The sequence below is a fragment of the Lampris incognitus genome, chromosome 7 (assembly GCF_029633865.1).
Source record: "Lampris incognitus isolate fLamInc1 chromosome 7, fLamInc1.hap2, whole genome shotgun sequence".
Classification (NCBI taxonomy): Eukaryota; Metazoa; Chordata; class Actinopteri; order Lampriformes; family Lampridae; genus Lampris; species Lampris incognitus.
In genome coordinates this window covers 46,004,417-46,028,404 of record NC_079217.1, presented here as the reverse complement: position 1 = coordinate 46,028,404, position 23,988 = coordinate 46,004,417, and the positions used below count along the sequence as shown (strand labels likewise).

Sequence of the window (23,988 nt, the reverse complement as noted above, 5' to 3'; positions counted from 1 at the left end):
CATGATCTAATGACTAGTCCTCGTGAGAGAAAGCAGCGCCCTGCGTCCTAATGCACTCCGGCTCTCTGCATTCCTCACAAAAGATGAGTACTTTACTATGCGGATGAGTTTTTAAGCTATCCTGAATATCAGCTTACAGGGGTCAACATGCGCTGGAAATCCCAGGAGAGATTATTTTCTAATTGAGTATTCTCATGATGTACAGTGGAGACAATTCATTTATGGAAGAGGCTTCTGGCCCACGAAGTCTGAAGACCACAAATAGGCCATATGTTAAAAGATTCTGTCAAATCAAATGTAAACATAACACTTGAATTTGCTTAAAGCCCCACGATTTACAGTTCTTTCACGTGACACAGATTTGTGCTTTATTTCCTCGATGTGTTACGGCCTATAACCTAAAATTAGGTTTTTCCATTTGGTAGTCCCCTTTCTGCTTGCGCGCGACCCACCAAGCAACTTGCTATAATGTTATTTAACTTTTTTAATCTGAAGTAGCTGGGTGTTATTGAGAGCATCGAACATAAAATAACTGACAAGCTATTTTTAAAACCTTAATCAATTATAATTAATAAGACGGGCCTAAAGACCTGCCATTTGCTATTAATGAGTAAAAAAAAAACATTTATAATTTAGAGCTAACAAAGCACTACTATGTGAATGCTGCTATACCACCACATTCCTCTATTAAACATCACAACCAGATGGAAGCACAGAAATATTTATTTTCAGTCATGCAGAAATGCTGATGTATTAAAAAAAATGTTATATTGAATTCACTCGTAAAATAAAGGGGTAATTCACATCGGGCACAATGGATCATGATTTCTCTGGAATCGTCCCTCCTGGTCAGCATAACCTAAAATGTGGCCAAATGTTCTGCAGTCTTTTATCCGTCGTTCCCAGCCGCTTGGGATGTTTTGCATTTGCAGTTGATTGGGGCTGGGGCTTGTGTGCAGCTACACAACATTATGTTGAGCTCCTATCTGGTTTGCCTAAGATATTTTGCTGTCCCTTAGAATGCTATTTGGAATGATGGATTTGGAGTTAAGTGTTGTATCCCCTTACACACTATTAATTCTCAAGAACTACATGCATGGACTTACAATGTGCCTTTCAACTGTTGTTTTTTTTTATGGGAACTTTTTAAATGTCTTTGCACGCTGTAATGCACACCTACAAATTCAGTCTCTTCAATTACTATTCTATTTGATGATTAATCTCTCATTTTTATTTGTGTTTTTACTTTTACACCAAAGCATATTTCAACTAATAGTTTGGATGACAGGAGTTGGATGGAGTGCATGTGGAAGAATGCATGTGGATACTTCAGCCTCTGAAACCATCCAACTATCATGCAGTGCTTCAACGTAATGGTGCTTCAAAGTTAGAATTCATGGATTCGACATTGCAGAGACATATTGATCACTCTGTACTATCTTATTCTAATCTCATATGGCCTTCGGATACAAGTTGGCAAGTCAACATACGTGTATTTCAGAGTAATCTCATTACCATTGCTTTACATTGGCATCTAAAAAAAGGCATTTTGAGAATCATGATTAATTTCAGATTTGGAGATTAAACAAAACTGTTTTCTCCAATATTTCATATTAACTATCAGTCCAGTGTCCCCCTGCACTACTCAGCTCCATCTGGTACTGATAGGAAGGGTCCCGGATAGACATAGTGGTTTGCACAGGGAAGGCTGAGAAATCTCTGTGTGGCCGAAGCTGTAGCCCTGGCTTTCTGTGATACAGAGGTGGGTGGGTTACCCTGTCTCTGGACCCTGGGACAGGGGGAGAGGAAGGCAAAGAGGAAGAGGATTGTGGCATTGCCGACAGACCTCGCTGGACTGTAGCTGAGTTGTAGACCCCTAAGTCACCCTGAGGCCGTGATGCCATGGATGGGGAGGGGTGTGGCACCACAGAGGTGACAGTGCCAGTGTTACTGAAGTGAGCAGTGAAGGGTTGGTATGGGACACCTTCCACTGTCTGTACACTGTAGCGAGGATAAGGCTGCATTGAAGCCCACATGTTGCAATTCAGTGCAGGAGGATTCAGGTCGTCCATGTCCCCCGCTGCAGATCCAGACTCTGTCTCCATACCACCATACATACAAGCTTCTCTGGAGCTTATTGCGTCAGCGCAATACGAATGAGAGAGGAGCGGAGACTCATAAGTAGGAGGTGAGCGGAAGTAATGCTCTTCTGAGACTGCAGGCGATGTCTCCAAATATGGTCGCTTACAGCCCAGTTCCAGGTGTCGGGTGTTATCTGCAAGGGAATACATGCAAAAACGGCGCTTAAAAAAAGAAAACCGTTTCAGAGACATGGCTGTTTCTTGAGCCCAGAGAACATGCTGGAAACACTTTGTGAGGGCTTGACACATACCTCTGTGTTTGAAACAGTGGTAGAGAAGGCTGGGATCCCTTCGCTGGGGGAAGTGGTTTGACAGAGAATCTTGGGGGTCTGAGTTTGGCAAAGGAATCCCAGCCTCATACTGATAAGAGGAAATGACTTGAGGATGCCCTGTCAGGGCATCAGCGCCCAGCTTCCCTGCCAAGTGACTATGTGAAGAGATGAGCCTCTGACGGACCATGTTCTTTGAGATCACAGGATAGTCTTTCCTGTGCATTAATAAGACCAACAGAAGACAAAAAATATATTAGCTTGCCATGGCTGTACTTTCACACTGGCCATGGAGCCCCTTAAGGGCCCTTAAGGGGCTAACATTCATTTTCATATCCACAAATGAAAAGGAAACCCTTATCAAAATTTAGCACGGAACTTTCCCAAGAGCAAGCTAATGTGTCAAAAAACAAAATCAAATAAGCATGAACGTTACATAGCTTAGTACCTTGTTTTTGTTTTGTTTTTTGTTTGTTTTTGTTTGTTTGTTTGTTTGTAAACATACCCCTGGAATCTTGAAACACGCAGATCCCCCTCTTCACTACCTCGGAACCCTTTGGCAAATGGGTTGTTTTCTATCTTCAGCTGAGTGATCTAGAAAAGTAACATCCCTGTCAAGTTGTCTTTTGTCGCTGTTTGATGTAAACATAGTCAGAGGTGAAATTGCTGTGATTCAATAACCCCCATTAAGATTATAATCATCACTCGTGTGAATGTGATGAATGTTTTGCCCCCCAGTAGTCTTCTTGTCTGTCACGCATTTCTTTCCGTTTTATTGACTACTGTGCTTATGCAGAGGACTAACAGTGTGTTCTACTTTAATGTGGGTCTATATAAAAAAGCTCTGCTGGACTTTAAGCTCTGCAATTTTCTAATCCAACATTCACCATTATGGTCACTCACAAGGTTATTTTGCTTACAATGAAAAGTGCTGGGGTGGAGTTGTTACCCATAACAAACTCAAATATACTCAAATATATATATATATATATATATATATATGATACCAGCAACAAGCATTTATTCGTAATAACTGCTTTAATATCACTCTATCATATAAATTTGGCTTTATTGGTTCCAGGTTTTTACAATACGTCTATGTTATTACTATTCAGGTCATTGTTACAGGAAACCCTGACTATTCTAAACTCAGCTAAACACAATAGCACTCTCACTGTTTGATAGCCACACACTCTCATCCTTAAAGAAAGGTATACATGACAGTGAGTTTGAGTTTTTTGTTTCAGTGTAGTGTGTAAGGGAGGCAGCTGCTCATTACCTTGTGGTTCTGATAGGAAGTTACCGAGATGAACGCTGTCTCATGGAAGACATGGGTGCAGTAAGCAGTGTTCTTGGAGCCAAAGGCGTTGTTTTCATCTGCCTTGACTATGTGCAGCCTGGGCTGGTACTTGTGCATTGAGTTCAGGATGATCTGAAGAGGGGGAGACAACACATTTTACTCCAAACCTGTCAGTAGCAGCTCGGATGAACATCTTGAGGTAGCCAGTGAGGTACCTACATTTTCTAAGGTTTGTTTATAGCTGTTGTAATCCAGGTCTCGTTCATTATCAGTTGGTAGGTTGTGTAAGCAGAGAAGAAATGTTTTTATTGTGTGAAAATTAAAATGTTGGGTTCTTTCATTCTGTTGTCTCTCAAGCATTGCAACTCCCCCTTTAACTTTTGCTAACTGGAAATTAAAAAAATAAATAGTGATGGTATATTTTCAGGTTGATGGTCACAGTAGAATGACCATGGCGGTCATTTTGACGGGTTTGGATTTTCAAAGTTTAATAACTATTTGGAAAAAAGATACAGACCTGCCGCTGACTGAATGCTCCTCGAATTGCATATATTTGCATTAAAATGAGTTTTAGATCAATTGCACAGAAAAGTTATGATAAGATCTACCTACAACAACCATGAGCAGTCAAAAAGACAGCTCGTAATTTGCGCGTCGTCGTGCGTGACATGTCACTATTTATGACGTGTGTTGGTTGCATCATTTCCTTTGTGAAGTTCATTGCTCTTCCTAGAAACACACTAGCGTTCTCCCGTGCAGAGTAAGAGTCTAAACTTGATTTCTGATTATTTCCAACATGTCTGGTTACAGACGCACCATGACTACCACCGAGGCATTGCAGTATTTACAGGCATTGGACAGTGGCCATTTTAAATTGTTTGAAAAATAGTATTAAAGTTGTTAAAATTTTTATTTTGGTGTCAGTTAGTTTCTTAACAGACATACTAACATATGTTATGCATTAATATTTCAATTGGGTATTCATCTTGACAGAATATAGAGTTTAAAACCACGGTTGTTCTAGTAGTTTTTAAGTTCCAGTTGTTATTTGGGACGTTTCAATGGTGATTTTCAGTTTTGTTTTTTTTTTTTTTTTTTTTTTTTACATTTCACGTTTTATAGGCCTTGTTATGTTTGTTAGATTAGAAATATGTGTTTTTCATTTAGTTTTTCTGGTAATAATTTTTCCTTTTTCAATTTTGCTATTCAAGTTTGACCATGTCTCTCAAAGTTTAAATTGTTTAAAAATTGTATTATAGTTGTTAAAATGTTAATTTTGGTGTCAGTCTTTTCCTAACAAGACATACTAACATATGCAATGCATTAATATCTCAACTGGGTATTTATCTTGACAAAATATAGTGTTTAAAAACCAACGGTCATTTTGACTGTCCATGGTCGTTTTAGGTAAGAGTGAAATCCCGGTTGATACTAATTCATACAAATTACTGTCTTCAGAACTAGCAAATCCATTCTCATACTCTTTATCTGTTGAATCTGTAGTGTTATACATTTTAATTGAACTTATGTATGCATGTCGTTTTAGTCTTAAAATTGATGGAAATTTTAAATTCCACCGATTTAACCATGGAATTTAAAAGATTATTTTATCATAAACTTCTGAGTACAGAAAGGGCAGCAAGTTGCTAGGACAACTTAATTTTGTATGCTATAATGCAAAAACGGTGGCCTGGACTATAAAGGTGTTGATATCAATTAGTGAAAATGAACAGTTTCTTTGAGTCCTTCATTTCCATCACACTTGACTCGGAGTCTGGGTGTTCTGCATGAGCGTTCCAGTCAGCGTGTGTTGAGTGTACACAATGTCTAGGTTCTTTGGGTGAAGAGCGGTCAGTTCACTGGCACCAGTCTGCTCACCGCAGCCTTAGTTTTTTATTCACTGAAGCGTTACCAGCAGTAACAGCAGGGTCATCACTAGTCCAGATCTGTCAGGGGAGATAAGCATCAAGCTCTCCACCTCACCTCCCCTCTTCACCTTCCAGACATACTCAGCAAGTCCACTAGTGACCCTGGAAGAGTCTGCTCCTCCAGGGGGCTCCCGAACAGAGTTGAAGGCTAAACAGTGTTCGGGGGGCTTGGTACAGGTTGCAAACTGAATGGCCCAGTGTTCACATGCTTCTGTTGCCAAGGCAGGCTAGAGACAGAGATAAGCTATTGGCTGGTTCACGAGATGCTTTCTTTTGACCTTTGTCTGGTTTGCTGTCTGGCCAGTGTCTGTGGGCAACTGCCGCTGTGGTTGTCTGATTGCATTGATTAGGCGAGTCTGCATATGATTAATTAAGAACCAAAGCAAGCTGTTGCTGCTCTGGCCCCCTCCCTTTATTTCAATTTCAAAAGAGCGGTCACATTTTTTTTTCCTTTGGTTTAATATGTGCCCCAATTCATTTCTCAAATGGCACATATAGACAGATTGGTATCCAAATCAAACATTATGTAAAAATTAGTATGAATAATCAGTTTCCAAGTCACTCAATTAATTCTGAAACACTTCAGAAATGAATTATCGAGATAAAAAGGTCAACTGTAAATGAAATTAAACGCTATACCGGAAAATGTTTGTGAGCAACCAAGTGGCATTTAACGGGAGGGAGATCTGCTAGAGCATGTCAAGGGGATGACATTTTACAAAAATTCTCCAGGAACTTTGACTCTTTAATGTATGCGAACCTAGAGAATTGTGCACTTGACACCAGGGTGCTGCATAAAAGTGTGTGAAAGTCTTTGTTATTACATTCACAGTTTCATATCAGCAGTGTTGTGTTTGATACAGAGGTGCTCCTTGTATACTTTGCTTTTTTGGATGCTGTGAAACTCCAATGTTCTATAAAAAGGGAAAAGGGTTCCCCACACACTTACTGGTGTGGGCGTCATCAGGGCTTATGTCTTGTTCCGTCCTCATTACTCGCCCTTATCAATGACCAGGCACTTGACTCAACCTGACAGCGGGCCCCGCCACTGATCTGAGAGGTTATGAACCTAATGAGCCCGCCTACTGAAAGGGCTGGCTTCAGACATGCTATCCTTGAGTTCCCTTGGGAAGCACTTCCACACTCACACTGCTCATTTCTCTCTGCAGTACAGAAAATACACTTGGCTCTTCTCGCTCATTTCCTTTGGACCTCGTTGTACTTCCAGTCGCTTATTACGTTTCTGTCTTTCACTGACTTATTTTCCATTTCTTCCTCCCTCCCTTCAGAACTCAAAAGCAACTTCCTCCCTCCTTTCAGAACTCAAAAGCAACAGCAACGCTTTATGTCATTAGGTACATGCTTTCCTTCTAATTAACTGATGTGACCAGATTGTTAACCTGTGCACAATTGGGTGACTTACATGCCCGAAAGGGTCCAAATGGTTGTTGGTGAGCTTGAGTTTTTGAAAGGACACCAACTGCCGCATCCAGTGAGCTCCTGTGGCAGGAGAATCAGGGTGCACGTAGAGCCTGCCTGGCATGGAGGGCTCCGCCTTACCTGCTACCATCCTGCAACCAGATTGAGTCAGATATGGAGGAAGAGAGTGATATTGAGTGTGGGGTGAAATATTCAAACAAAAGAACAAACAATGGCAAATTTGAAAATGTAGGCTATCCTTCAAAATTGAAAATAAATGGCAGTAAAATGAAGAATGTGTTCTTTTGACATTTTCCTTTTAATACAGCCATTTGGTTTATTGCAGCGTGTGGACACTGGTGTCATATTATTTTGTGGAGAATGGCTACAGGGTCAGTTGGAGGACCATTAAGACAACCCAGCTGGCTTGGTCAGGTGTCTTGCTATTGCTCGACAGTGACCAACTATAATCATGCCATGGCCCAACAGCTCCTGTATGATATCTGTATTGGCTCATGAACTTCCATCTTTCTCTGTCACTCCAATATGCCCTCTAATAAGGAAATTTACAGAAGAAAACTTACAGTTGGAAAAAAAGACAAAAATCACAATACATATTTTTATATTTGTATGTTTTTGATGTCAACACCAGCCAGCAGATTTGTTCACATGATGATATGCTTAGTAGTAATGCTGCAATGACTACTTTCTCTTTTAAAGAAAGCAAGGTGGAAGATTTGCGAAAAACTCCCACCTGCCTTTTTCTTAATGTCTTCACTCTGATTCTCTCCACCTCCAATTGAATTTCTGTACCTTTAGCAGCAGTAGTAGTTGAAGTGACCAGGTCACTCACAGTGAGCCTAAGAATCATCTGAAACAAGTTGTGAAAGCATCATTCAGCTGCAGCTTTAACAACTTACCACTTGTTATCACAGAACTTGTAGCGGTGGTCATCAGCTGGGACGATATCTGCAAGAAGAATGTACTTGGTTTTGGGGTTCATTCCTGTCACTTTAACCTTGTAGCTTGGGAACATCCTCCTGTGTAAGGGTTTGAGGAGAAAGGAGTTAGTGTTTGAAATGCTCTTATTGGCCTTCATGTTTAAGGAACTTGAAATGTTCGTAAGGGAAGAGACCTCAGGTCATCTTGATTGGCGTGATTGGCTTAGAGATTCACCTGTACTTTGTTGAGTCTCTTTAGATTAACGAGCCTAAGCACCTTGAGTACTGTAAAAATTAGTTTGAAGGTCTACCTGATGTGTAACACCTGTATCCCTACAACTACAGATACTTTACACAATGTAGAACTCACTGTGATTACCAAGTGTAAAGATGACATTATACACGATCGACATTTTTGAAATATTTTTTTTCTAAATTTGTTTATCAGTTCCCACAATAACGATCCACCATTTCCAATGCTACACTTTTCAAAGGCTTGTGAAAATCTGCCTCTTGCCCAAGGTACCTGCCTGCCTTTGCACTGATCATCTTGTTAAGCGAAGATAATTGTGTGGGACGTTGGCGTTCTAGCCGGGATAAGGCTAGTATTGTCACGGATAGTGCAGATGAACATCCGATTAGAGCACTGACAACAGCTTAACCATGTCTTTTAGGGATTTGGATAAGACGGAGCTCTGCAGAGCTCAGAGGCCACTGCAGAACAAGGGGGCTGAGAAGTGGCATTCTTAAAATGTTGAATTTGTTGGCTATGAATTTGAGCTAAACATTTGGTGGATAAGAACTGCTTTTGCACAGGCGATGGCTGTGAGTGTACAGCAGAAAAAAGACTCATCTGCTAAGCATTTTTCCTGTGTCATTATTCTTTCAGTGTTTTCCTGACTGTTAAAACATTATTTTTTGCCGGGCACTAATTTTTGCCCTCATAGACATATAATAAGGGGGCAACTGAAAAACTCTGATCGTTTCTGAGCCACTATATAAAGTGTGGGAATTCACTGTTACTTTTACAAGTGCCTCAGGAATGAAAAACAGAATATACTAATATAGCAGACAAGGCCATATAACACACAAATGGAGCTACCTTCCATGACCTCCTCTAAGAAACCAAAAACTTTTTTCATCTCCATCTGTGCCAAAGCGAAAGTTGCAAAGGGCCTCTGCACCCCATATAAATCCCTAAGTGCTTTTTAATGGAACCCCGGATTGGATAGCAGTTTAGACAGCTGACTTGTCATTGCTCCAGGGACTGTGGTCAAAAAGGCTTCCAGTTTATCTCTCGATGCTACCCAGGGCAACAGTTTCAAACAGTGGAGGACTCATCACAAAAGCCTTTCAGGCTCTCCGAAAGGATTGTGTAGCATCAAGCCCCCTTGGCTCAAACTAGTTACTCTGATTGGTTTAAACACCCCTCTTCAAAGACTCATGGTGCCTGACACTATCTGATCAGGTTACTGTAAATAATGTTTCTCATACGAAAGAGAAAGGAAGGGATTGGGGGCAGGCAATTTCAATTTTTCTCCCAGGCTTCACATCCAATCAGCAGAAGCAATCAATCACGGTGTCATCCTCAGTGAAAGACGGGTTAATCTTGGAGGAACATTCAAAGCAGACCTCTGTTCATCCCTGGATCCAGTCTCACCATCCAGCCGGACCCAGATAAAGGACACTCAGATTTATAGAATATGACCACAACCACGAAGTCCAGCATGGTCTTGATTCTGGTGACTCACTTATTCTGTTAAAGCAGCCAGCCTACACAGATGAGCAACTATGTAAATCATGAATTGAAACTGAGCAGTCAAAATGCACATCAGTTTGATGGAAATGCTTATTTTACTGGGTGCCAGAATTCCATATGCTGTTAAAGCTGCATGAGGGAATTTTTGCCCAATGGCAGTAGACAAAGCGGCATGCTGTTTTAGTCAACTACTATTCCAAAAATTCCATTTCATTTCGCTTAAATGACAGAAGAAAAATAATCGTGGATCACAGCTTTTAACATTGTGACTTCTCATATTTTTTCATGCATGTATATCCAACAAAATCAAAGCAAATAATTTCAGTTTAAATAGCATAAATATAACATACACATTGGATGAATGCTTGTCTATAGATACCTAAAATATGTCACTTCCTGTCTTGCCAGTAATGATATTGGGGAAAAGCACAGCATGTGCTCAGCAATGGACATGAAGGCAAATTGGCAAATCCATATAACAGAATCTAGTTTATTTGTTTGAACTCCTGTGATTCTTATTCTAAACCTTAGCTTAAAGACCAGGTTTGTTTTGGTTGCTGCAAGAATATTTGGAGCTGAGCATGGTGAGTAAAGCATGGCGAGTAAAGCAAGGTGAGTAAAGCATGGTGTTTAAACTCATGGCAATATCTATCTATCTATCTGTCTATCAGAGAGAGACAGACAGGCAGAGACACAGACAGACAGACAGACAGACAGACAGAGAGAGAGAGAGAGAGAGAGAGAGAGAGAGAGAGAGAGAGAGAGAGAGAGAGAGAATTGAAATACATAGTTGAATGCATGTGAACATGACTGAGAAGTGTTTGTGTGAGTTAAGGGGAGTATGAGAAATGGAAGTCGGGGAGGGTGTGTATGATATCAATGTCAGGGTTTGTGTGCATTTCTGTGCCCAGCCAGCTGTTTCTCTTAACAATCCCACATGCTTAGGCCCTCCAGTGATCCATCCCCTCTCTGGGAATCTCCAGTACTGAGGGGAGATCAAAAGAAGTGGCGGGGGATGATGAAATGCTGCGACCCTCTAGACACTGCCGTTTGTGGGCGCCGGACTCCTCTTATCACTCTTCCTGCTGCTCTCCCCTGACGGGCTGTGTACAAAGAGGGAGAGTGAGGGAAGAGCAGCACTGGGTGCTTTGAAGAGGGAGGATTACAGCCTGGACCATGACACTCACAATAACAAGTCATCCAGGCTCAGCTAGGTGCTACATAGGAGCTGACTGAACAAGTCCGGGTCAAAAGTTGGACCCAGTGGATAATGTCCTGTTGGTGGCGCTCACTCTGGGTTTACACGACATGTCTCTCTTTGGCAGTAACCTCACTCACACTTGAAGGTGCAGAGCTCGAGTACAGGATCACTGCCTTTACCCTCGAGTCTGCAGCTCCTGGCTCTGGATCCTCACCATCCATACAGAGTGTAGTATTTGCAGTAGGGACTGTAACCTTTACAATAAAGAACTATTTGCTACCTAGACTGTCAGTGAGCCCCCAAAATAAGTGGATGGGACCACTTGATCAATGGGTATTTTATTATTATTATTATTGTTGTTGTTGTTATTATTTTGCAGCTCTGTGCTTTCTTAACTCAAGAATCATAAAGTGACCAAGTGTAAGAATCTTTTATGTAGTTATTTCTTAGCTATCTTCTGAATGTTCTAATTGTCAGGTGCTCTGGAGGACTATGTTACTGTTTTATACAATTCAGATTTGACTACAACAATTCAGCTGCTCCCAACATGGAGGTTTAGTCACTGTTGTTCACTGGAGAGGACTGGAGTTACTTACAGAGTACTGTAGCTAGTTAAAACATGGAAGATCAGAAATGGACTTGAAGGGAGATGCGTGATCCCTCAGGTACTTCCAGTTGCAGTCAGACAACAACTTCCAACATTTAAGAATAAGAAGGTTGTATATTTAGATAGAAGTAGATGTGATTATCAAGTGCTTGCAGGTTACACACCATCAGACCAGTGTGTGTGTGTGTGTGTGTGTGTGTGTGTGTTTGGATGATAAAGACATGTCTGTGGATTCATTTCTAACTGCTTCCGGAACGTTCACTTCACAACATCGTGTACACGTGCTCTGCAGAATTTCAGCCCCTTTTCCAATATGGAAAAAAAACAACTGCAAATTAATGATCAATGTATTTTGACATAATAAACAATTTAACATTCTTAATTTTAAACGATCTATATTTTAAAATCATTTTATTTTAAATAATTTTACTTCCATGTCAGTGCCCTGCTGTGTTCCCACCACTGGCGGTCCATGGTGGTCCATGCTAAACTGAAAACCCTGCTGCTGACATACAAGGCTGTAAAAGCATACGTTCTCCCATACCTCTTCCAGCCTATGGTCCAGACCCACACACCAGGCCAGGCCAGGCCAGGCCACTACAGCCACATGGTTCTCCTTCCCTGTGCAGATCGGTGTTGGTTTCACCCCGGTATCCCCTGTGTTCCCCCGTGGTTCCTCGGTGCAGAACGACCTTTCTATTCTAATCCAAACACCACTCACTCCCCACCTTCTGCTGTAAACTGATAACTCATCTCTCCAAAAAGTACCATCACCACCTCCTCCCTGCTCTGAGTCATGATCCCTCTCTTTTCCTCTCAAACAATCTTCTCTATCTCTGTCTTCAGCAGTTATTCTTCTTCTTCTCCTAGTAGTTCTTTGTCATGATAAATAATTATTTTACACTATGGGGATATTGTCTTGGCACTTTGACCCTCAACCTTACATTCTGAGGTTCTGTCCTAGTCATCCAGCAACAGTATGCCTCTCTAAACTGGATATCTGTTGGTTTTAAAATAGATTTGGGGTTTTTACTGATTATGAAAAAAAAATCAACTCTATTCCTGCATTGATGAATTACACTTTTGATGATATCAAGCATTATGGAGACTGCTTGATATCATCTAGTAAAGTACACCACTCAAGACGAGATTGAACCCAATCCCTGTTATCCAGATACTTCGGTTTGTCTGCCCTATAATTAATCTTACTTCAATTTATTGTATTCATTACTGTGTCAAAGTCAGTATAATGCTTTTCTTTGGGTCTCTGATGTAACACAACAGAAGTCCTCCTCTTCCAGAAACCACCAGGCCCGAAGGTCCTCTGCCCCGACATGATGCTGTGTGGCCTCGTCACACATGATCTGTAACCTTATCAGCTCATTCACGTTATGCGTCGTGTAGTGTTGTGAGAGTTTCATTTTGAGTTGTTGGTAAAGAGAGGTGGAGACCGAGTTTCTCTGTGACCTTTCCAACTGAGCGCAAGTCCTGCTGATGGCTGATGCAGCTAAGCCGTGGCAGCTTTTCCATTGCAGCTGCACAGTTAAAGCACTGCCTGGCCCTTCAAAGGGCTTTAAGGATTCAGAACCCACTTTATCAGCTGGACAAGGGAAAGCCCATCTCTTACCGTTATGCAGCATTAAAGAAAAAATGTGGTGACCTTTTACATTTTTTTCTACTGAGGAAAAAAAATTACCCTATGAGGAATGAGAGGTGGAGGTCGATTTTAAAGTCTACTCACTCTGGTTAATGTCCAAAGGCCTCGCAATCTAATCCTCGGGTCGCATTAAATCCACGGAACAGAGCGGTCCTTTGTGTTTTCAATTATGTATTCGCTGGTGCAGGATGGTCGTGTCTCTTCCTGAGAGACAAAACCTTCTCTGCTGCGTCTTACAATTAACGTTCTCAACAGAAGGTCAGTCTGCACGCCGCGTGTTGACGCCATCACTACCATGTTTACTGTCGTCTACAATTATATTTGTGTTTTAGAAGCCATAACACTATAACACAATACATGATCAATTAGTTTCCCAACATTTTCAAAAATTCTACTGACTCTTTGGTGCAATTATGGTGAAATCTTTTCCTCCATGGGGCGTTATTGGTTTGTAGCAGTATGTGGCACATCAAAATCAGCAGCAGTGCAGTGGACACAGCTATAAACTTTAGGGTTTTGTTTCAAATTTCAGCCAAATCAAAATTACCCGTGAAATTATTTGCGATAGTTTGCACTTTGTTGATGACACGCTAATTAATCTCGCTGAAAATTATATAAATATGATACTGCATACAAAAACTTCCTGCATTATCTAGGGATAGACTATTATGGTGATAATATTAGTATGATATTATGATATATTGTTATGATGATATGATATATTACATGTTATTATGATGAAGTTTTGCTCACCGCCGGGTGTAAGTCAGCATGCCACGTAGCGTGATGTCTGTGCCGTACTCACCTGCCTGCTTTTGTAATGATCATCTCTGTACCCGACTCGTGGAACTTCTTCCATAAGTCCCTCTCGTGAAGAACCACTTTAATGTTTTCTATGTTCTGGGAAAGGCAAATCAACAGCTTTTACTGTGTGTGAACCCAACACCTCCGTCCTGCCAGTGACACTGGTGTGTTTAAATCAGACCTTCCCACTACTGAACCATATGAAACACCCTCTGCATCATTATTATCATGCAACATATCTCTTTGGGGAATAATTTCATGTATCCAAAATAAAATTTGGCAAGTACACGTGATGCTTTCTTGGATTTTAACCTTTATTGTTGGACAGACAGGAAACACAGGGTGAAGAGGGTGGTGGTGGTCATGCAGCAAAAGTCCCACATGTGGACTTCAACCCTGCTCACTATGATGAGGCCTCAGCTTACACCACATGCTCCTACCTGGCTCAGCTGCCAGCATGCCCTCCGAAGATGGCAAATTTAATACATCTGATTTTCTTTCCGTCAACGTCTTGACACAAAAGAAATCTCAGTCTAGACTTTTATCTTAAGATATTAGATTTATCAGAATGCAGTATATAGCAGACATGTTGGTTCTGAGCTGCTTCCCCACCTGGTCAGGTTCATGGCTGCTGGGAATGCTGGAGGCTGTAGACAGGCTGAGGTGTGAGGGGTTTTGGACAGGCTCTGCTCCACTTCCAGGCTGGGTCCTCATGATGCCGTCATCTGTCGCAGCTGAAGCCTTCTCCTGGAGCATCTCTGCAGGGGTACAAGAATATTCAGCGCACAGACCATTTTAATTGTAGCTGTAGCAAAATCTCTGTTTATTGCAGACATTTTTATGACTGCGCTGACGGCTTCACACACACTCCCACAACGCTGTGATGAACCTGTGACACAGCACACCTTGTTCAGATTCACTAGTATAGCTTCTCCAACACTTATATATTGAACGTGTGTCATTCTGTACAATATATCTTAACTAACGGCCCCTCACTAAACGTGTCTCTGCAGCTGCACACATGTTGTATATCACAAAGCACCAACAGCATGGACTGCTCTCTCAGCTGCAAGATGGGTCTTTGTAGACTGACGGAAAACCACCTTTGTTCACACCGTTTCTGTGCCACCGTCTCTTTCAGGCCCATTCACATCCCATGGCATCGTATTTATGACACACAAGGCACCCTTCTGCATAAGTATATGGGTTACGGGTTAATCGGGTAAACCACTACCGTACTCATATGTCATTACTGTTCATATAGCAGGCCCGAAGTGGAACATGGGAGTCTATGGGACACACGTTACGTCTCTGTAAAGAAGAGCGACTCGAGGCCATGGGACGCCGTTTGATGAGAACGCGCGGCCCTGTCCTCAGTTTGTGAGGGCCTGGTAATCATGTGCAATACCAGTGAGTTTTAAACCACTCTGAAGCTGCCGAAATATCCCTCCTTTACGCCGTTATTCTTGTCATTAACAGTCTTAGAATTTCTGATTTTGACGTTTACATAAAGATTTTGACGTTTACATAAAAACATATAAACTCGTGTCCATGAGCGATTACAGAAAAAAATAAATCAAAGCCTCGTGTAATGACATTTTTATACTCTGGAAATTAATATGATTAATTATTTGAAACGATTTACTTATTTTAATTGGAAATCAGAAGCCCTCATCAGACCCTGAGGAAGCAGCAAGAAGAAGTTTCTCTGTCTTATTGTCATGAACAGCATCATGTAGGATACAGAATATTGATTATTTGCTATTGATGTGGATAAACAGCATGTTGACTAGTACGCCAAAGTGGTTTAGGTATAACTTAAGGTATAACTGAGGAAGAGGAGCTGACAAACCCTGTGGTCGGTGTGACTCTGCCAGTCACGTGACCAGTGGGACCGTCACAGGTAGTAAATCTAAAATGCTCAGGAAATAAGCCAGACGGTCTGCAGGCTGCACAGTTTACATATGAAGAGTGTTGTGTCTTATCAGTAATTAGTCAAATGATTATAATGAATAACTTATGGGTGATAATTGTGCCATGCTCATGTTTTTTGTCTGCCTTTGCATGGAGATGTGTATATAGAACAACAGACATGTCTGCTGGTGAGGTGCAGACGGACCATCTCACATCTGCGTTGTTCCTGATCAGACTGAGGAGGCACTGAGCAGGTTTCTGCCGTTTTGGGGCTTTCGGGTGGCGGATTTCCTCATGGACAGCATGCGGTTTAACACAGCTTAAGGTGAACTGTGCACGAAGATGAAGATCATTTGAAATGGTCCAGGCCTTAGATTAATGTATAAGACATCACCCAAAGTTGCTGTGGTCCATAAAATACCTGCAGACATTGTGTTTGTGTTAATTACCAACTGAATGTCCAGGAAGTTCTGTTGGAACGTGGTCACGTGCTGCACGGCTTCCTGTTGAACAGGTGAAGGGGAGACAGACTGCATTTAAACACACACTATTCTATTCTAGTCTACACACCACTACACACCAAGTGCTGTTCAGAGTAAAAGCCTCACATTCACACACTCACACACACACACACACTCACACGCAGACACACATTCACGCACACACACCCATTCACACACACGCAGACACATATTCACACACTCACACACACACACACATTAACACGCGCACACACACACCAATCACACACCTATTCACGCACATATATACACACACATTCACACACATTCACTCACACACAGTCACACATATTCACACATTCACACACAAATTCATACACAGTCACACCCATTCACACACAGACACAAACTCATTCACACACTTTCACACACATTCATCCATACATTACTAATACATTCACACACATTCACTCACACACACACACATCTATACACCCATTCACACACATTCACTCACACACACATCCATACACATTCACACACACACACACATCTATACACCCATTCACACACATTCACTCACACACATCCATACACATTCATACACACATTCATACATACATTACTAATACACTCATTCACAACCATTCACACACATATTCACAGACACACACATCCATTCACCCATTCAGAAACACACATCCATACACATTCACTCACACATTCACTCTCACACACGCATACATCCATACACCCATTCACACACACACACACATCCATACAAATTCACAACATTCATACATACATTACTAATACACACATTCACACACACACACATATTCACACACATTCATTCACACGCATTTACATACACATTCACACACACACACACACACACACACACACACACACACATTCATACACTGCTGGTGGAGGCTGCCATGCAAGGCGCCAACCTGCTCGTCAGGAGCAGTTAGGGGTTGCTCAAAGAAACTTTGACACGCTCTCTACAGGCGCCTGGGATCAAACCAGCGACCTTCTGATTACTAGACGACCCGCTCTACCTCCTGAGCCATGCTGCTCAGTAGGTCTATTTACCCCTCAGTGTTTGCCCGACCCGTAGGGATTATTTTTCTCATTGTCATCGTTGTGATCGGCAGCAAATGGGCAAGAGGGGTGTGAAATATTGCACAACATCCCCAGACAAGCTGCCCACCTGACGCAGCAGCACATGCTGCTGGGAGAACAGGGGTACGGGAGGGTCCGGGTCTGGGCTTCATAACATGATCCGCGTCCCGTCTGTGAGGAAGCACAACAGGCCTCTGCTGACCTGAGGAACACTTGAGCAGCCCCACGTGCTTCAGCATGGTCCGAGCGCATGTCGCGCACACATACCACGAGGCACATTTGAATGTCTTGGTTTTAACAGCCTGCCGCCGTCGTTGAGAGAAGAAACGTTCAGCAAAGAAAGCTGGAAAGCGTGCAGGGCTTCTGTCCTGGGTGCCAGATGGTGCAGGGTAAACCACGGTAAACCAAAGAAATAACAGGTATTCCCGCGCACACCAGCACACTGGGACTGAAACTATCTTATGAAGGGACTGCACTAAACCGGAAGGAGCAAACTCCACCTTCCTTGTGTTTCTTCTTCAGACTCGCTCCGTCTTCCTTTACCTAACAAACCGAGTTCTGTCGGTAGCGACTGTTTCCATATCGTGCACTGGGGTTTATTAATATGCATTGATTTGATCGTATTTCTACTTTATTAATACGGTGCGGCACGGTGGCCCAGTGGTTAGCACTGTTGCCTCGCATCAAGAAGGTCGTGGGTTCGAAGCCCAGGCCGTCCCAGGTCCTTTCTGTGTATGTTCTCCCCACATCTGCGTGGGTTTCCTCCGGGTGCTCCGCCCCCCCCACCATCAAAAAGACATGCATGTTAGGGTTAATACTCCTGTCTGTGCCCCTGAGCAAGGCAGTGGAAAGAAGAACTGGAGTTGGTCCCCGGGGGCCTGCAGCTGCCCGCTGCTCCTATGCAACACGGCGGGTTACATGCAGAGAATAAAGTTTGTTGTAACTTCTGCAATGGCAAACATGAAGGGGCTTTCTTCTTCTCTCTGTTTCTCTTTCTGCTTTTCTTCTTCCACATTCTTATCCACAAGAAAAGCAGTAGATGAAATGTGGTTCTCGGTGGTTAAAAATAGAATAAAGTTGGAGTCGGTGACCACATGCTAATAGGAAGGGTCTTCCGGCTTGATGTAGATGTTAATCGTACGGAGCGGTCATCTCGCAGGGCCGATGCTGAGCTGCTGGCTGGAGTTTTGTGCCTGGAAAGCAGGCGGGCCGAGCTGCTTTAATTGTTGGTTGAACAGAATATAGGGGGGCCCCTAACCAACACTGTCTTTTATAAGACCGCGAGGCAAAGTTGTTGGAAGGTGAGTCGCCCAGATCCAGGTCAGAGGCAATTCAAGTATTATTTAGAAGATACTTGGATTTAATAGGATAAACTAAGTGCATTCTTTATTTATTATAACGAAAGGCCGTATCACCTAATTACTCACCCTGGCTTTTTAAAATGGAAAGTACAAGACGATCTTAAACTCCAGATCCATTCGTCTCAAAGAATAGTTTGATTAAATATTTACTTTTCTAACATTACACTGACCCAGTTTAAAACAGAAGTTTAAACAGAGTCTCTTCCATTAGCGCTGCCAATTCCCTCCCATGGCTCCAGTTCTCGTAACGAGAGAAACACGACACGGGACACACCAGTAAAACCCGCGACCCGCGCTCAGCCGGGCTCGCTCACCGAGCCCTCCGAACAGAACCTGTCGCTCCTTCGCCCAGCCTTCCTGGTTTCTTCTCATTGATGAAGGCTCCCCTCTTGATCCCCCCCCCTGCCCCCCTAATCTCGCACATAAACACAGTGAGAGCTGCCTCTCCCTGATCAAAGAGGGGAAGCGGCTCCCAGAGGATGCGTATTTAGACGTTTGCGAAGGCTAATAAAGATAAGGGCTGACAGTCCCCACCGGGGCCTGTCTGCAGGGCTGCAGGGCTGCGGAGCTGCGGGGCTGCAGGGCTGCAGGGCTGCGGAGCTGCGGGGCTGCAGGGCTGCGGGGCTGCAGGGCTGCGGAGCTGGCCCTTCACTTGCACTGCTCGCCTGCACACAGTAACCCCGCTTTTATTCCCTTCACTCGCACGCTGCTTTAAACAACCCGTGTGCAGAGTCACGCACTCCTCGTGCCCCTGACTACTAGCCAATAAACGCTGATGGTTGTCTTAGTTAGTCTAGTTTTATGTGTGGGCCTCACTGCATTTCTACCTTTCTTTGACGTCACTTCGCCTTGGGGGGAAACTGGCCAAATAACGCGTGCTTGTGTGTTTATGGATGCTGAAGGTGTAATTACCAGTTACAAAATATCCGTGTGTGCGCTGCATAGGAAGGAGGGGGCCGGATTGGGGGGGGGGGTGGGTGAGAGGACGCACGCGCATGTCAGCGTTTTCTCCCCGCGTGTCCGCGGTGCGTCGCAGTCAGGTGTCGCCTGAGATGTGCGCGACGTGAGGCGTGTTACTGAGACGGCGGCAGTAAATTTGGCGGTGGCCCGCCATTTTGTGACTACAGGTCTTGACGACTGTTTGGCAACGAGCGGGAAGAAAGCCACGAAGCCCACCGAGGTCTCCGCTTCAGCACGCCGGTCACCGCAATAACTGAAATATTGCAGGGGGGGGTGGGGGGGATGTGTATAGTTTGAAGTTTTCCACACTGAATTGAAGCCTGTCGAGACGATTGACAGCTGACACACAACATTAAACGTGATTCCAGAGGTTATAACGTGACGTGTGTCCCATAGACACACTGCACAGCGAGGCCTCTGGATGCAACCACAGCAAGACACGTCAAGCTCCAAAATGGCTTTGGTGCTCGTTGGGGGACGCGTCCTCCCTGCCACACAACTTGTTATTTTAGAGGGGGGGGGAAAAAAGTATTTAGATAGAATACACAAAAAGTCCCAATCTTAAAACAACAATAAGAAAGAGCAAGAGAAAACTCCAGTCAGGCATGTCCTGAACTTTGGTATGGTCAAATACCTCAGTTGCCTTGCAACAAAGAGAATGGGCCAAAATGCACATTTTCCTTTCAAATATTGTGAATAAATATACTTCTTAATATTGACATACTTGTTATTTTTATACCATTAAAATGATTACACTCATTGGTATATTAACAGTCGAATACCAGTACACATATTGGTGAATTTTCAAGTTCTATTATTATTATTATCATTATTATTATTATCATTATTATTGTCATTATTATTGTTATTATTATTATAATAATAATTATTATTATTATCATTATTATTATTATTATCATTATTATTATCATCATCATCACCGACAACAACAACAACACCACCAACAACAACAGCAATAATAATAATAATGATATAAAACACAGAGCACTTCTATATTTTTGATTTCAAAATACCAAGTTAGGATTTCATATGTCTCATTATCTGTCGTCTCATTTCAGTGCTGTATATTCCTCTTTGACCTACATTTCTCTCAACACACTCTCTCTCCTCATAAGCCATAGTCAAATTTTAATTAGTATCCAATCGGGTCTCGAATTTAGACATCTACATTTTCAGCTGTGTTGTTTTCAGAAGCATCGATCCGTCCTTAAACTGTGCACATCCTAGTCCATCTAAAAGTCCGGCTCGCTCGCAGTCCCGTTCCCACCTCCTCTGACAGGCTACCGTGGTCCATCACTGCCCCAATAGTCTTCATTAGGCCTAATTGGATTAATGCGGGAGACTTAAATAGCCGTCGCTATTTACAGGCAAGAAGATTATACAGAAAATGATCAGCAGATAGTAAGTGAACATCAAGCTGCTTGACGCCTACCTCATGAAATAAGCTATCATTTGCTTAAATCCATCTCTCTCCACCCGCTCTTTCAGTCTTCGCCAAACACCCGGGGGTTTTTTTCTCCGACTGGACGCCGCTACAGTGCTTGTAGGTGGTCTAGCATCTCATCACATGGTAAAACACTTGCTTATCTTTTGCCACGGAGCGGTAGGGTACTCGAGTAAACTGGGACACGCATGAGCGCCCGTGTTAACCCTGCCTCAGCGCGTAACCGCCGTCCTCAAATGGGGCTGCTCTGCGCCTGTGCAGTAGGCTTTAAGCGCTGGGGGAACTATGCGCGATGCTTTCTTGGAACCGCTCGCGCGCGCGCGCACGCACACACTCACGCTCTCACACACTCACGCACACACTGTGGTAAAGTCCGTCGTTTTATGAAATACTCCCTCCCCAGCTCTTGGTCGTGGTCCTGACGCTTTACATGATTGTTGTTTACATTGTTGTTGTACCCGCTGCCCTGTCCATGCCACATTTCACACCTGCGAGTATAAGACGACAACAGCCCGCCATTTCTTCTATTTTCTTCTATTTCTACCCACAATGTGAAAGGGGGCTTTGACGGGCGCAGATTAAATACCGTTACAACACGAAGCACATTCCAGTGACGTCACCCTGCCCTCATCGATGGTCCAGGTGTTGCTTCTGATCTGATCAATAGCGGCCGGCGCGGTGAATGAGCAGGTGAATGGCCTTCAGCTAGCCGGCCCAGCTCAGCCAGAACTTAGAGCAGACTACTTCCCACGACCTCGGAGACCGGTTCACAGCCGCGAGCTGCCGGTGAACCACCACAGACCTGTGGGCCGCACCGGCAGTCCGCCCCAGCCATCTCCTACCAACAGCCCGGCCGTGGATGAATGACATCGAGACGCACACACATTTCCAGGTGAAATATGGTTGTGGTTTCGGGGTAAATGGGTCGAAGCGTAACGATGAAAGATGTATAAATCACATGTTGAGGCGGCGGTGGGAGTATGACTTATATCTGTTGGTGACATGGCCAAATGAAGCAGAACAACCCCAATGTCCTTGCGACGACCGTTTGTCATCTCGCCGTGTTTTCCTTGTGGCCCGGTTGGTTTTTAACTGGTCCTGAACGGGTTCGTAAAACTCTTCGAATTAATCAAAAGACAATAGTAATTCTTTCACGTCTGCAGCAAGGGTTTCGCTCGCAGCCGTGCGTATGAACACAGGGAGGGAGCTGCCTGCGGGCCACACCGGGCGGCAGCGCCTGGACGCTGAGACGCGCTGACGCGGGCCAACCATAAGATCCCGTATCGGCAGCGTGCTAATTACATGGAGGATCTCTACTGAATTACAGCCCTGCACGTCTCAGAATGGGCCTACTCGTGGTCAGCGTTTGGGCTACCACGCTAAATTCGCCGGCCACAAAACGACTTTTCCGACCAAGCGCTAAAGGTAGAATCTGAACACTTAAACGAGGTCGTAATCAACACGTTTACCCCGTCCGCGGGGGTTTAGTCGGGGGGTATTTTAGTGGTGATGACGGGACAACCAAGTGCGGTGTGTGACCCGTGTGGTGCATGGCTGAGATAACGGCGCCATCACACACTACCTATCCTCCCCGATACGGAATTACGCAGCCTTTTATGAACCTTACGCACTGATGGCCGGTGCGTTTAAAGAGAGCTCATAATGAGCACTTTAATCACAATGAGCAATTTAATCACAATGAGCACGGGAGCCAGTGAGAACGGCCGTGTTATATGGTGCCAGACGCCAAGGCCAGACCCTCTGAACCCCGCAGCGGCGCCTCGGGCGAGGCGTGATTTCACTTACCTGACCCCACCATGCGTGTTCCGGTCTCGAGGAAGACTTGGCGGGTCTGAGAACTCCGCTTCCTTCTTTTGTTATGATCAGGGCGACCGTGCTGTTCCCTTCCTAAACCCCCTGATTTCACCTTTCGACAGGCCAGAGGAGCCGGAAAATTCAACTTCATATCACCTCCCCAAAACCTCAATTAACTCGCGGTCGGGCCGACCGGATTCGATTGGAAATAACGCAACCGGATATCTGCGCCTATCGGAAGTGATCGAACGAAGCTGCACGTGCCGGCCAGCAAGGCGTTTGAACGGGGTCCTACCTCCTCGTTTACCGGGCGCGGCTCCCCTGGTGAACTTGACCTCTGCGCTCCTCTCGCGCGTCCTCTCCATTGGACGAGCTGCCTGCCGTGTGCTCAGCCCGAGCCGCGGTATACGCCGCAATAAACAGTTTGCATTTTTTATAACAGCCGAATTGAGCTGAGTTTCTGAAAGGGAATTTAAACTTCACTCACTCCCACAGTCACGTGGTGCAGAAATTAGGAACAGGAGAGGGTCGAGGCTGCAGCGGGCTTGGGGAGCTGGCAGGGAGTTGCCGCAGGGACATCGTTAAACCCTGCCGCAGCCCGGGCGATCTATCACATTAACAAATATCGTCCCGCTATTTGTGTTGCGGGATGTTGCGTGTAGGCCGTGTTTCGTTCCCGGCTAAAGGGCAACACATTCTGCCCCTCTCGCAGAATGGGGGGGGGGGCTGTTTTGAACGTGGTGTATGTAGTCCAGGTGCACAGCATCGCCCCGTTTCTAAACCGTCGATAGGCTTTTTTGATGAAAATGTGTTGCTCATTTAAGACGATTTAATTTGCACCTACAATAAAATCACTGG

At 43.9% G+C, this 23,988-nt stretch overlaps 1 protein-coding gene across 1 annotated transcript; it reads right to left on the bottom strand.

The window, feature by feature from the left end:
• Positions 1–726: 726 nt before the first annotated feature.
• Positions 727–21,531, bottom strand: tbx4 (T-box transcription factor 4). The gene is made up of 9 exons (XM_056283720.1): positions 21,304–21,531; positions 14,639–14,784; positions 14,028–14,122; positions 7,978–8,097; positions 7,062–7,209; positions 3,690–3,842; positions 2,916–3,004; positions 2,393–2,628; positions 727–2,275 (listed from the first exon to the last, which is right to left on the bottom strand). The coding sequence occupies exons 2-9, from the start codon at positions 14,780–14,782 to the stop codon at positions 1,614–1,616; spliced, it is 1,647 nt and encodes a 548-aa protein (XP_056139695.1). The 5' UTR covers positions 14,783–14,784; positions 21,304–21,531; the 3' UTR covers positions 727–1,613.
• Between the last annotated feature and the right edge of the window lie 2,457 nt (positions 21,532–23,988).